This window comes from Alosa alosa, chromosome 16, assembly GCF_017589495.1.
Source record: "Alosa alosa isolate M-15738 ecotype Scorff River chromosome 16, AALO_Geno_1.1, whole genome shotgun sequence".
Lineage (NCBI taxonomy): Eukaryota > Metazoa > Chordata > Actinopteri > Clupeiformes > Clupeidae > Alosa > Alosa alosa.
Window position 1 is genome coordinate 21,094,920 of NC_063204.1, and position 12,427 is coordinate 21,107,346.

At 45.3% G+C, this 12,427-nt stretch overlaps 1 protein-coding gene across 1 annotated transcript; it reads right to left on the reverse strand.

Annotated features, from left to right (window-relative positions):
- Positions 1-621: 621 nt before the first annotated feature.
- chpf2 (chondroitin polymerizing factor 2) lies at positions 622-12,071 on the reverse strand. Its single transcript, XM_048267061.1, is given in 6 exon segments — positions 622-1,758; positions 1,761-1,815; positions 2,164-2,622; positions 5,265-5,447; positions 8,601-9,165; positions 10,814-12,071. Coding segments are annotated over 6 exon segments (2,307 nt in total). The 5' UTR covers positions 11,092-12,071; the 3' UTR covers positions 622-991.
- Between the last annotated feature and the right edge of the window lie 356 nt (positions 12,072-12,427).

The window sequence follows — 12,427 nt, forward strand, 5'->3', positions numbered from 1 at the left end:
CGCGAGCCGGGGAGGGAGACGGCATGTCTCCAGTAGCAGTCTGACAACAGAGAGGCCAGAACCACTTATCAAAGCCCCTGGTCCTGCATGTCACTCCTGCCCTCCCTACAAACCCCAGTCAAGACGGTGTGACTCCCTACAGGCCCAATCCCCAAAGGTATGGCGCTATACGATATGTACAATTGACTCATTCATGTCTACTCTACCAATATGCATACAATTTCACCAAGAAAATGAATAGCTATATTTTAATTTGATTTAAATGAAAATGTTTGATAAATGAATTAATGTAAATGTAGCAGTAGTGTAATTAATTATTCATTATTTAATTATTGCCTGAAGTAAACATCCTGCTGAGCTTATACAGAATCCATACTGAGGTAACAGAAAACATGAAGAGTTATGGTAACAATATCAAATGAAAGTCTCTAGTGACTCACTATTTGTCACACATCGCACAGATTCAGATTAATTGTCCTTCTTTATTACATTTTTAAGACATGGCTTCATTTCAAACTTCATACAATCAGGTACATAAAAGACACATCCAAAGGCTCAGGGCTGTCTCACAGCATTAAGGAAGGTCTGATAAACATGGCTGACCTTGGCCATCGATCACCCCCATCCCCACAGTACAGCAGGAGAAGGCAGCTTCTTCACTGGCACAGTGAGCATACATTATCATGACATGGCCTGAAACAACTTAGTTTAGGCCGTCCCTGGTCATTCCAACATTGAAATATGTGCTTAAAGTACAGCAGAAAACTTGTACTGTTGGCAAGTTCCGCATCCCCACCCCGGCGTACAAGTCTGCCGGAGGGAATTGTGTTCATGGCATCGCCTGACTCCTTCCAGCTTAGGAAAAGTTAAGTTCACCAGTTAATGTCAGAATAAGGTCAGATTGTCTGGGAAAACACCAAGCAAGTCAGTTTGACCCTCAAGTTGAGAGTGGGGAGGGGGATAGGGGGGGTCAGGTGTGTCCCAGGTAAGCTTAGGTGCTGTTGGCCTGCTCCTGCTCGAACAGCGCCATGGCCAGGTGCGAGCGCGAGGCCAGCCCCTCCAGGTTGCTGAGCATGCAGCGGTGGTAGATGTCCTCGCTGAAGCGCGGGTTGCACGTGCGCCGCACGTACTTCTGCACCAGCGCTGGCTCCACGGCGCGGAACACGTGCAGGCCCGAGTAGCGCACGAAGACGTCGTACACGTCCATGCTCTCCAGCAGCTCGTCGTTGTCCAGGATGTCGGCGGCCATCTTGGTGCGCGCCGCCATGTAGTCGGCGTTGTAGAAGCAGGCCTCCTCGAAGACGTGCCGGTCGAAGTGGCCGTCGTGGAGCGTGTCCGAGCCCAGCGACGAGGAGGAGGAGGCCGAGGGCTGCTGGTCGCGGTAGACCAGCGCCGGACTGTACTCCTGAAAGTGGATGGGGAAGAAGACCTGCCAGTTGCTGATGGCGTTCATGCGGCAGCGGTTGAGGAAGTCGGCGTTGACCTCGGTCCACACGCTGGCCAGATAGAAGAGCGTGTCCACTGGGTGCTTCTTGGAGATGATGTCCATGAGCTTGACCTGCGAGGGCACTTCGGTCTTGACGCTGATCCAGGGGATCTTGACATCGGCGTAACGCTTCTCCACTTCGCCAATCATGGCCTTGGCGCCGGCGAACACGTCCGTCTGGCTGACGCGCTGCGCATCGAACGGGTCGTAGACAAACAGGAAGGCGAGTAGCACGCTAACAAGCATGTGGTCCAGCGCCAGCTTCATCACGCGCGGCCCAGGAAGTTGCCCACGTAGTCCTGCTCACGCGCTGTCACCGGCAGGATGACCTTAATGATACAAAAACAAGAATGAAACATGAAACAAAATAATACAACATTTTGTTCCACCAGACATAACACAGATGAATAAGTCATAGCAACATTGTACAAGTAGTGCTTCGGAGTGGTTTTATTTATTAATTTCATTATTTTATCTAGTCTTATTTAAAACATTTAGAAATGACTAGACCATTGAGTAGTTTCAGTATGTGTCACTGACTTGCCAGTAAAATGCGTGTAAAGATGAATGACGTGTGTTAAGTGCCTGTGTTGTTCCAAATGTGTGTCTACGAATGAGGAGACATTTGCTGCAAATTAAATTCATTTACAAATAAAGTGACCTGAACCCGAACTGACCTGTACGCGCGTGGCCTCCGTGACGTAGGGCATGGGGATGATCTCCACAGCGCTGAGCGGACGCAGGAGGCCCACGCGCTTGGCGATCACCTGGCTGTGGCCCTTCTGCGTGTAGGCCTCGAGCGCCAGGTCCAGCTGGTACTCCATGCCCCGCGTGGGGTCAAAGCGCCGGTAGCCGTTGAGCAGTCGACGCTTGCTGAAGCGCAGCTGAGGCTGGTAGCGCTCGTTGAGGCGCTCCACGGCCGTCTCGAGGACGGCGCTCACGTCGGCGCGGTCGGCACCGCGCAGCTCGCACTTGGGCGCGCTGTCGGCGCACGAGTAGATGTGGTCCTCGGTGAAGTACTCCCAGTTGATGACCTCAAAGCGGGTCTTGGGGTGGAAGGGCGGGTTGATGCCCACGGGCCACGTGGCGCCAGCCTTGCCCTCGGGGGTCAGCTCACTCAGGTTACTGATCTGAGCCTAGACAGCAGGGAGACAAGACAGAAACTATTTATTAAACTATATCGTAACTAAATAGTAACTATAAGTATTAAAATACACATCGCCCCTGCTTGAGCATCCAATTACAAAAAAAACACCCATATTAAGGAGAGCCTATCACAACTATCATTATCACTGATAGACAAAACTAAATGTACCAAAAGTAATTGTACTGCTTTGTAAAAAAAGAAAGAGAAATGCTCAATGAACTTTTCTAGGAACAAAAGGACTACCAACTGTAGCTTACAGGGCTGTAAAAAATATTTGTTCACTCAACTTTTCCCAAGCAAGCCATCCTGCTGCTGACTAAGCTAAGTTAAGCAAACCTGCTTTGTAACGGTTTGTAGAAGCCATGGGATTTTGTGGGAGGTAGTGCTTCATGGTTTTCAATTCACTTATCAATTAGTTATAGTATGAACAATATCATACCAGTGAAACACAAATGAAGACTGTGCCACATTGAATTTGGACATGTTGTGGGCCACTGCTTTATCCACCATTAGAATGTGTAAATACAGCGCTATACTGTATCCTCTATGTAGGTACATACTGTACTTTGTGGGCTGCCAGATAGGACTAATCCATGGCAGCAGAGCAGCTGTGAAGTCTGTAAACAGTACAGGATGAAAGAGAGTGCTGTGGCCCTGTTTAAATCTGCAGCTGTTTGCATAGTCACTGCATAAGTACAGTCATCAAAATGCACAGAAAATGGTACGGAAAACAGGAGGCGTAACTAAAGCAAAACAGTCAGTGAAAGAGCTCTCGTGGACTTAATGTTTCTTGCATAATCGTTAACACAACTTTGAACAATCGACCCCATTTTATGACCTTTTTAACAACCATAATTTTGTTGGTCTTGAGTCATGTGTTGTTGATTAGCAAGCAAAATGTGTTGTTTTTCTCACACACACACACACACACACACACACACAAACACACACACACATTTAGGGCCTTGCTGGTGAGTGGCGTCGGCACTGACTGAGAGGACATTATTAGGCCGCTCCTGCCGGTTTGACACGCCAGCTGGCCGCCTGGCCTGGCGCAGTGCAGTCATGGGGGCTGACCCTACCATTAAACACGACTTGTTCCTCTGGAGACATCATCCCCTCATTTCCTGCCGCCCGGTGACACCATAACGAGCACTGGCGCGAGAGCCAGAGTGGCGTCCGAGTGGGAGTGTGTGTGTGTGTGTGTGTGTCAGCCTCTGTGTGGGTTGAGCCCAGCCAATAAATCTGGCAGGAGCTCCACTGACTGCTGGCCTCCAGGACGGCTCCCATTTTGAAGGGGAGGACACCGTAGTGTCTGCTAAAGCCAATAAGCTCACAGTATAGTTGAGAATGTTTTTTTTTTTTTTTTACACATGAGAATGTTTTCACTATGCTTAGTGTTGCATACGACTGAGACACTGAATCAAGTCCCTGTTGTCCCTGTTGTCCCACAACGTGGCCACTGGCCAGACTTTCTTTTGGCTGACGCCTCATGGGTGACTAAGGTTTGACAAAATCTAAATGTAACCCATATGTAAACGTTGCAACAACATTGTGGTAGTGCATTGAGGCTGATGCAGTTCTGTGGACAACTTTGTACACAGCATGAAGATATCCAATCAACAACTGCTGTTCATCATAGGACATTTTTTTTATATTGGCCTTACCTACCTAGACTTTTTACAGCTACCTACACTCTAACCCATGCACCCTTATACTTCCCTTCATTAATTCCATTTAAACAGCAGAGCATGTTCATACATAGCTCAGGAAAGCAGAGAAGAGGAAGAGCTGGCTTTTCACAGACTAACTCTGCCGCCCCAGTAAACCCTCAAGGATCTCAGCTTAGGGCAAACATTCCAAAGGCTCATGGAATGTCATGGCTGACTGAACAAAAAAGTGAACCGCTATCAGCAAGATTGTCCCACATTTCTATAATCTCAGCAAACCTCAGCAATCTTCAACAAGACTATACCTGGATCAGGTCCTATTATATATAATGCCTCATGTATAATTTTAAGCTAGTGAGTTGACCGCATTGAATAGACCTGAATACCGGTGACACTGTCAAACTTCAGCTGTTCTATCCAGTTAATCCAATGTATTTTTGACGAGATGAGACCGAAGAGGCTGGGGTTGACTTCAAGTGGAGGAGGCTTTAGATCAGTGTTCTCAAACTTTTCTCAAACTTTTTCAGATCAAGGACCACTTAACCAATTAAAAAAAAACTCACAGACCACCTAGATTAAAAAAAAGAGTAGACTTACTTCAACAGTATATTACACAATAGGCCTACTCACTGAACCACCTTGCTTATTGTCTTTGCATCTTGCTTATTGTGTCAGAGGATTCATAGAATTTAAACTGGCATACCTTACATAGGCAGTGTTGCAGAACTGTTTGGATTTACATACAAGTTGGTTCAATATTGCAAACAACTCATCTATATTATATTTTACCACGTCTGCTCGCAAACCACTTGGGATAGCTTGCGGACCACCAGTGGTCCCCAGACCACACTTTGTGAAATACTGCTTTAGATAGACCATGTGGGCAAAATACTGACATCTGAGGAAGACCTCTCTTGTGTCCAGATACTGAGGAGATGGTCCTGAGACTCTTGGGACTCACCTGCAGCTGCTGGATCTGAGTGTAGGTCCAGTCCAGCTCGATCTGGCTGAAACGCTTGTGCAGGCGGTACATCAGGCCTGGCTCGGACACCGGGTGCACGGTGAAGGCGTTCTTGAACTGTGGGCTGTCCTCACGCTCGGGGTCGGCGTTCTTACGGAGCTCAAAGTAACGGTACGTCATCTCCTGTGTAAAAAAAAAGAAAGAGAAGTGCTCAAGGAACTTTTCTAGGAACAAAAGGACTACCAACTGTAGCTTACAGGGCTGTAAAAAATATTTGTTCACTCAACTTTTCCCAAGCAAGCCATCCTGCTGCTGACTAAGTTAAGTTATGTCAACATGTAGTCTCAAGTTTATGTGTAATAAATTTAACACTACATTGATACAACTTGTGCTAAATTATTTTATATTAACAAATATTGAGGAAGGCGCAGTGCGTCGAAACGTCAGTTGATTGTGCACCATAATAAAACAAGTTCTCTGATTGCTCCGGTCATCCCTGGGTTTAGTCTCTTCGAAGTAGCCCAGCCAGTTTCTCCAAATATTAACAAATATTATATCAGTGTTTCCCACAGAATTGGATTCAATTTGTGGCGGTAGCTGACTTTGACAACGTGGGGTGTATTAAGATCGTCTTGGTAGTGTATAGGTCTAATTGAGTGCCTCTCACTTTAAGACGTTTGAGGGAACCCTTACAATTGTAACACAGTTGAAAGGCTGCTGATGTATGGATGCAATTCATAACGTTTTCTACATAGTTAAACTAAAGGTTCGTACTTCTCCTTGGGACAAGCACTTTTGAATTTTGGAAAACACTTTTCCATTTACATCGGGATTTGGCAAACATTCAGTGCCAGAGTCAATAAAATGAGCCCTTCAACGAAATTGACAAGCAGCTGTAAGTAGGCTAAGCATGCTAAATTCGACATCCAAACAGTATTCTAACGTTAACTTTGAGATACTGCTTGATTTCATAACTTAACTTAGTCTAACTTAACTCTTAGTCTCTTAGATGTAGCCTACTATGTTGTGATAAGACCTTAGCAGAGTTCACTTCAATGCAGCAGTTTTGCAGCATGGTGACGATGCTAAGTGGATTTAATAGCAATTTAGCCAGACGTCTTCTATGCAATGCTTCTATGTGGCAACAACAATCCTTCAACAATCGTGAATATTTTGTTAAATGCACGTAGAGGAGGGGCAGCGGGCTACGAGAGAGAGCGGGGCAAGGAAAGGCTGCGTGCGTAAAAAGCGCAGCTCAATGGCAATGCAAGGATTTGACCTTATATTTAATTGAAATTAAATTAAATTAAATTAAATTAATCATAGAATATTCATCTGTGGCGGCCGATTTTTATTTCGTGGCGTCCCGCCACAGATTAGTCAATGAATGGGAAACACTGTATATACCGGTATATATTATATTATATTAATATTATATTAACAAAAGATCTTGTCTGACTTGCATATTTCACTGTGAAACTGTTTTATCATTTTTCCCTACATCTAATCTTCTACTCATCAATCTAACACAATGATTGCAAAATGGGACAGTTAACTGTAGCAGCAGAGCAGATATTTTCAAATAAATGACAAGACATCCGCTTGCACCCCACCACACCGACTTTCTAGAGAGAGATATCAGCTCCAAATGGAGCGTGGACAAGGGAGAGTGAGCGAGAGAAGAGGCGAGGCGAAAGCGTTCTCAGTGATGGGTGAGTGCCGCTCACGGCAAACCCTGCTTGAAATATGGCCTGTGTCAGCCCTGCCTGGGGTTCTGCACCGCTCCCCCGGTCCAGCTCAGCGTGGGCTCATCAGACGAGCGAAGCGAGGCGAGCACTTTCGGAGGGAAGGGGACCATGAATCAGACGGAATGCAGACAGAGTAAACACGGCGGAGCCTCGCCATACTGGCTGGCACTGCGCAGAAACAAGCACTCCAGCACTGGAAAGTCTAGTGTCAGTCCGACATTTCATGAGCTCAGGGGAAATACGCAGCTACCACATAAACCAGCTATAACACCATAATGACACACTTGGTACGTCTCTACCGATGAGGGCTTATGAGGGCTCTACCGAGGGCTCTACCGATGAGGGGTTTATTAGACAATATGTGCAGTGCTGGGGAAATGTACAGTACATTTTGAGAGAGATTTCCCATTACTCATGTCACATTAAAAGTTTTAAAAAGTGCTGTATACAGCAATACATTGCTGTTGTTTATGGCTTTCTTTATCCATCAGTTTCAGTATCTATGCATGCTCCGAGAGGGCATATGCATACTATTTGCCTCACTAGACAATATTAATAGTATTAGTATTAGCCACATTATTGGCGTATGTGGATTTATCTTTTCTGCTTCCTTACCTCACCCCTTCTCTAAATGTCCCACTACAGGCTAGTCCAGACAGCGGTAATCCACAGGGAAAACAACGAGGGCTGTGTGACTCTATAGTCCTGGATTGGTGACACACTGTAAAGTGGAAGTGGTGGAACAACCCTTGTGCCTCATGCAAGAGCATGGGTGTTGCTTTATTTCCGGCCCCAAACCCTGACGTGGTTGATGCAGAGACTGGTTTATATGCATGCTGCCTTAACAGGGGAGCCTTATAAAAAATGTCTATGACGTTTCATCACCACCATGGTGGAAAAGTAGAAACAAACACCCCTGGGCTTTTACTGTCAGAGAAGTCTGGTAATGAATCTCAGGTGCACAGCAGTAGTGGTTAAGTCGGGAGGCAGTCTGAGTCAGGAGGTCACTGTAGTGGACTCTCTAATTAGGGAACCTCAAGTCTCATCCCAGCTTTAGAGAACACAAGGTACAGAAGACCTCAGAATGTACAGGAACTCATAACTTTAGGCAAAAGCAACATAAGGGCCTTTCATTAAGTGAAAGTAAGAAGCAGAGAGCAGAGCACCAGATGACGTGAAGTACAGTGAAACAGTCTTGTATATGTCTTAAAGGGCTTCCAGCTGGCTCAGACCAACTGTTTCAGTTTCAGTCTAACAAATGGAAAAAACCCAACACACACTCGGTGACGGTGAGTAAATTGTTCAGAGACGGCAACTTTGCAAAATGATGCCAGAAGACAATAAGCTATTTGAGAAGAGAGAACAATGGTCTTCAAAGTACACTGCATGCACTTTTAAGTATTATCACAGATATCAATTTTCTCTAAACTAAAGGCTATAGTAAGAGAGTCTTGAGATAGAAGAAGAAGTACATTTCGATTGTTTTTTCTAGACGTAATTATAATACACCAGAACCAACCCTCACAAGATCTAATTCTGTATAAAATCACTAGATACATTAAAGTGCCACTAATCCCCAAAGCCTCACCTGGTGCACCTCCACACAGCTCAGACCCAGATAGTCGATGATGCAGCGGCCCAGCCATTCGTCAGGCCTGACGCTGAGGATGTCATTGCGGCAGGAGTCCAGGTGCGTCTGCAGGCGGGCCAGCAGGCTGCGTGAGAGCAGGTAACCGTAGCCACCATGGCAATAGCGCGCGCGCTCGTCGCCGCCGATGAACTCCTCGGCACGGCCCATGTACAGGTCCTGGCCGGCGCTCAGGTGGCCCGCCAGCTCCATGACGCGCTCAGCCTGCGTGTACGTGTCGTCCTGCGCCAGGTAGAACCAGTCGTAGTCGTTGCCGTGGTGCTGGTGCAGGTGGCGCACCGTCTCGTACATGAGCCACACAGGCCGGTCATCGCCGTGCGTCACCACCGACATGCCGTGCGGCGCCTTGGCGCTACGCAGGCCCGTGAAGAAGAAGGTGCGGTGGAAGTGGTGCGCCACTGTGCGGTTCACCGCCACGCCCAGCGTGTTCAGGGTGGCGCGGGACGTCAGGATGCCCACCAGGAGGCGCTCTCGGATGCCCAGCTCCGTGTGGATATAGCGCGTCCTGATCCGGAAGGGAAGGCAAAAATACAAACAAGGGGAATTAATACCATGTTTATGTGATTATGATCAAATACTTTGATGTCATGCCTGAGGGAACTCCACATCAGAGTCACACTGTATTATGTTATTAAGTCCTGCTTTGTGATCTTTGACTTCATAAGTCACTGGATTGATTTTCTCATTCATTTTCATGTGCTTGTGTTTTTTTATGGTGAATGGATCAGCAACACAATGCAGCTGGCCCAAATATCCAGCGCCGGAAGAACCTCTTCTAAAGATTATGGCTGACACAAAATACCCTGGGGGTTACTCTTACTGTCTAGTATCCAGTCTATACATTTGACCTGGAACACATTAAAATTCGTATCCCGAGTCCACATAAAAGCGTGTTTTTACAAAAACAATTTCTGAAAATGAACACAGCAGCAGACAGTCTCAAAACAATGCGGCAGACCCTAACTGTAAAAGGCTTCTCATCCACAGGCATCCAAATGGTTCTATTTGAAAGCATATCAGTGGGCTTGATGTTCCACCTCTGTGCCTAACAGACCATCTGCAACAGCTAAACATTTATGTCTAAACTCACAAATATCAATCTTGTGCAATATTTGTTGATGGTGTCTTTACAAATTTTGGATACTGAAAAATATAAGACAAAGGGATGCAGTTTTCATGTAAGCTTATGTTTTCGTCCTGGAGTTGATAATGTCCTTTTTAACTCTATAAGACTATTACAACAATAGGCATACTAAAAGGGGCTCATCCCGTTTTGAGGTGGTAATCAGATTAAAATGAGACGGTACAGACAGAGTAAAGAGGACATTAGGCTGGAGTCTCTTCAAAATTTGACCATGTCAACCGTTTTTGTTGGGAAATTGTAGCTCCCTGGGTTTTGCTAATGTTGCAAGACATTTTCAACACAGCCTAACGGCTGTTTACTGTCTTCCCTGAAAAGGCTTCTTTATTTCTAACTATGCTTTGCTGAGGGCCATGTTCTACATAGGTCTGAAAAGATGATGGCCGTACTTTGATAAATGCCGAAAGGAAGCATAATAAAACACACACATGTCAGAATGGCCTGTATGACCAAACAAACATCCTTTCTAAAGAAATGATGAATACCCCAGTCAACCCCAGTCATAATTCTTCCAAATTGTCCATGTTTGCACATATTCTAGAACTTTACCTGTGGGGAGTCAATGAAAGAATGGCTAAGTTGATAAAATGATTAAGGTTCATAAGAATTCTGCCAGACTAACATTATTTTAAGAAGATTATTTAGATAAGTGGGTTTAAATGTATATAGTAACCAGCAGCTCTTAATAGGATCTACTGTGGATATTCAATAGCCTGCAGCAGAGCTGTAGAGATAATGTTGAAATGGCATTCAAGTCTACTGAAACGGCATCCAATTGCAGGCAGTGCATTAGACCCCACTATAAGATTGTGTAGCCCAATGAATACTGTAGTGTAGTGTCTCTGTGGGCCTTCACACTTAGGTCTATCTCCGTTCTCATAAAGTGCTGAAACTTCAGAATACTTTATGAAAGATATCTTGCTGAGTCTATAACACTCATGGACTACTATAGTGCACTGCCCTTTCAATTGATAGCCTAGTGTTTAATGTAGTCTACTAGCAAATAACTCACCTGAGAACTTTCTTGTGTGGTTTGTTGGGGTCCTTGTGATAGGGCACAATACGTGGCTGGAAGTCTTCGTTTCCAGCTCCACCCGCCAGGTTATCCTGAGATTCTCCCAAATGACCGCCGGCAAACAAACCTCCATTCCCAAGCTCATCACCACAGGTCTCCTCCGTGTCCCCCTGAGTCCATGACACCATCAGCAGACTCAGGCTGCAGCCCAAAGAAAGCCCCAGGATGAGGGGGAGGGCAGGCCGGAATACGGCGAGGAAAGATGAGAGACGCATGGCACACCTGGGTCAGCTTCGCAACGCTCTGTCAAAAGCACTGTATCAAAGACCGCTTTGAAGTCCTTTTTGAAGAGAGGGGAAATACGCAAAGCTCCCAGTGTCACTCCAACTTCACCTTTGTTTGTTATTATTTGGACTACGACCAGGTAAACAATGGGGGTGACACAGGGGCACCCCAAAACAAGATGATATGCCGCATCAAATTCGTTACACTAACATACATTACATTTACGAAGCACAACGAATGTTCTCTTATAAGGAGCGATCTTCCTATTCTATGCCTAATCGTAGCTTTGTACAAATCATGGAGAAATATTTAACGCTATTAACATTAGCTAGGACACCACAGAATGATGTGTTGACTCTGTTGGGAGGTCAGTCAAAACAATAAAGACAAGACGATTTGTTGATTTGTTTCAGTCTCATAAACACTTGCTTGCTGGATCCACGAAAAGAGTTTCTTTGGAAGACATCACCTCCTGAATGCAGTTCCAGAAATTAACAGTTAAGAAGAACATTACCGAATTGATAAGGCTAACGTGAAGTTAACGTTAGCTATGAACAGTTCCCATCAGTTCCTTATAACGTCGCCCGCTTTTCAAGACGATGTTTTCCGCATTTAACGTCGGTCAGTTTTGTGATATATATCACACGATGTTACATCGTTATAACAAGTAACGTTAAATTGTCTTGTTCCAGACATATATCCCACACTGAAGTTATGGGTCCCCATTGTCCTCGCATTGCCATCCAAGCCTCCTAACCTGCTCCTAACGGTACCGAGCACGACACAGAAAGAGAAGAGGAAGAATAATGTGTTGTTACCCCAGCCCTCCGTAGAAACAACATACGACCAAATACGTTCCACTCATCAATCTGGCCCGGCCTGTCCACAGCTCACACTCAGTAATGCTGGTCCTGTCCTGGAACTGGTGATGTTTTCAATCTGTGATCCTCAAGGCAGACACGTCATCAACCGTGAAGGGAGTAAAGAAAATCCAGTTGACAGCATGCTCCTATTTTAGTATAACCCATGTTGATGCATACCCTGTAGTTAAAAACCAAAAACATAATATAAATACCTAAATTAGACTACACTCTTTGAGATAGTTGCGTATTTCTAGTTGATTACTGTACAACTAATATAATTTAGCCTACATTTGTTTGACTTTTTATGTAGGCTATCCTATCTAGATTGAAAATGGGGCAACGCAGCAGGGTAATGTCTGTGAAATGATGACGAGGGAAAATTCCTCATATTTCATCAGAAGTAAACTCAAGTAAACTAACTTGCTCTCGAAATATCATGTTTGACCCTTGAAAAAAAGTTTTC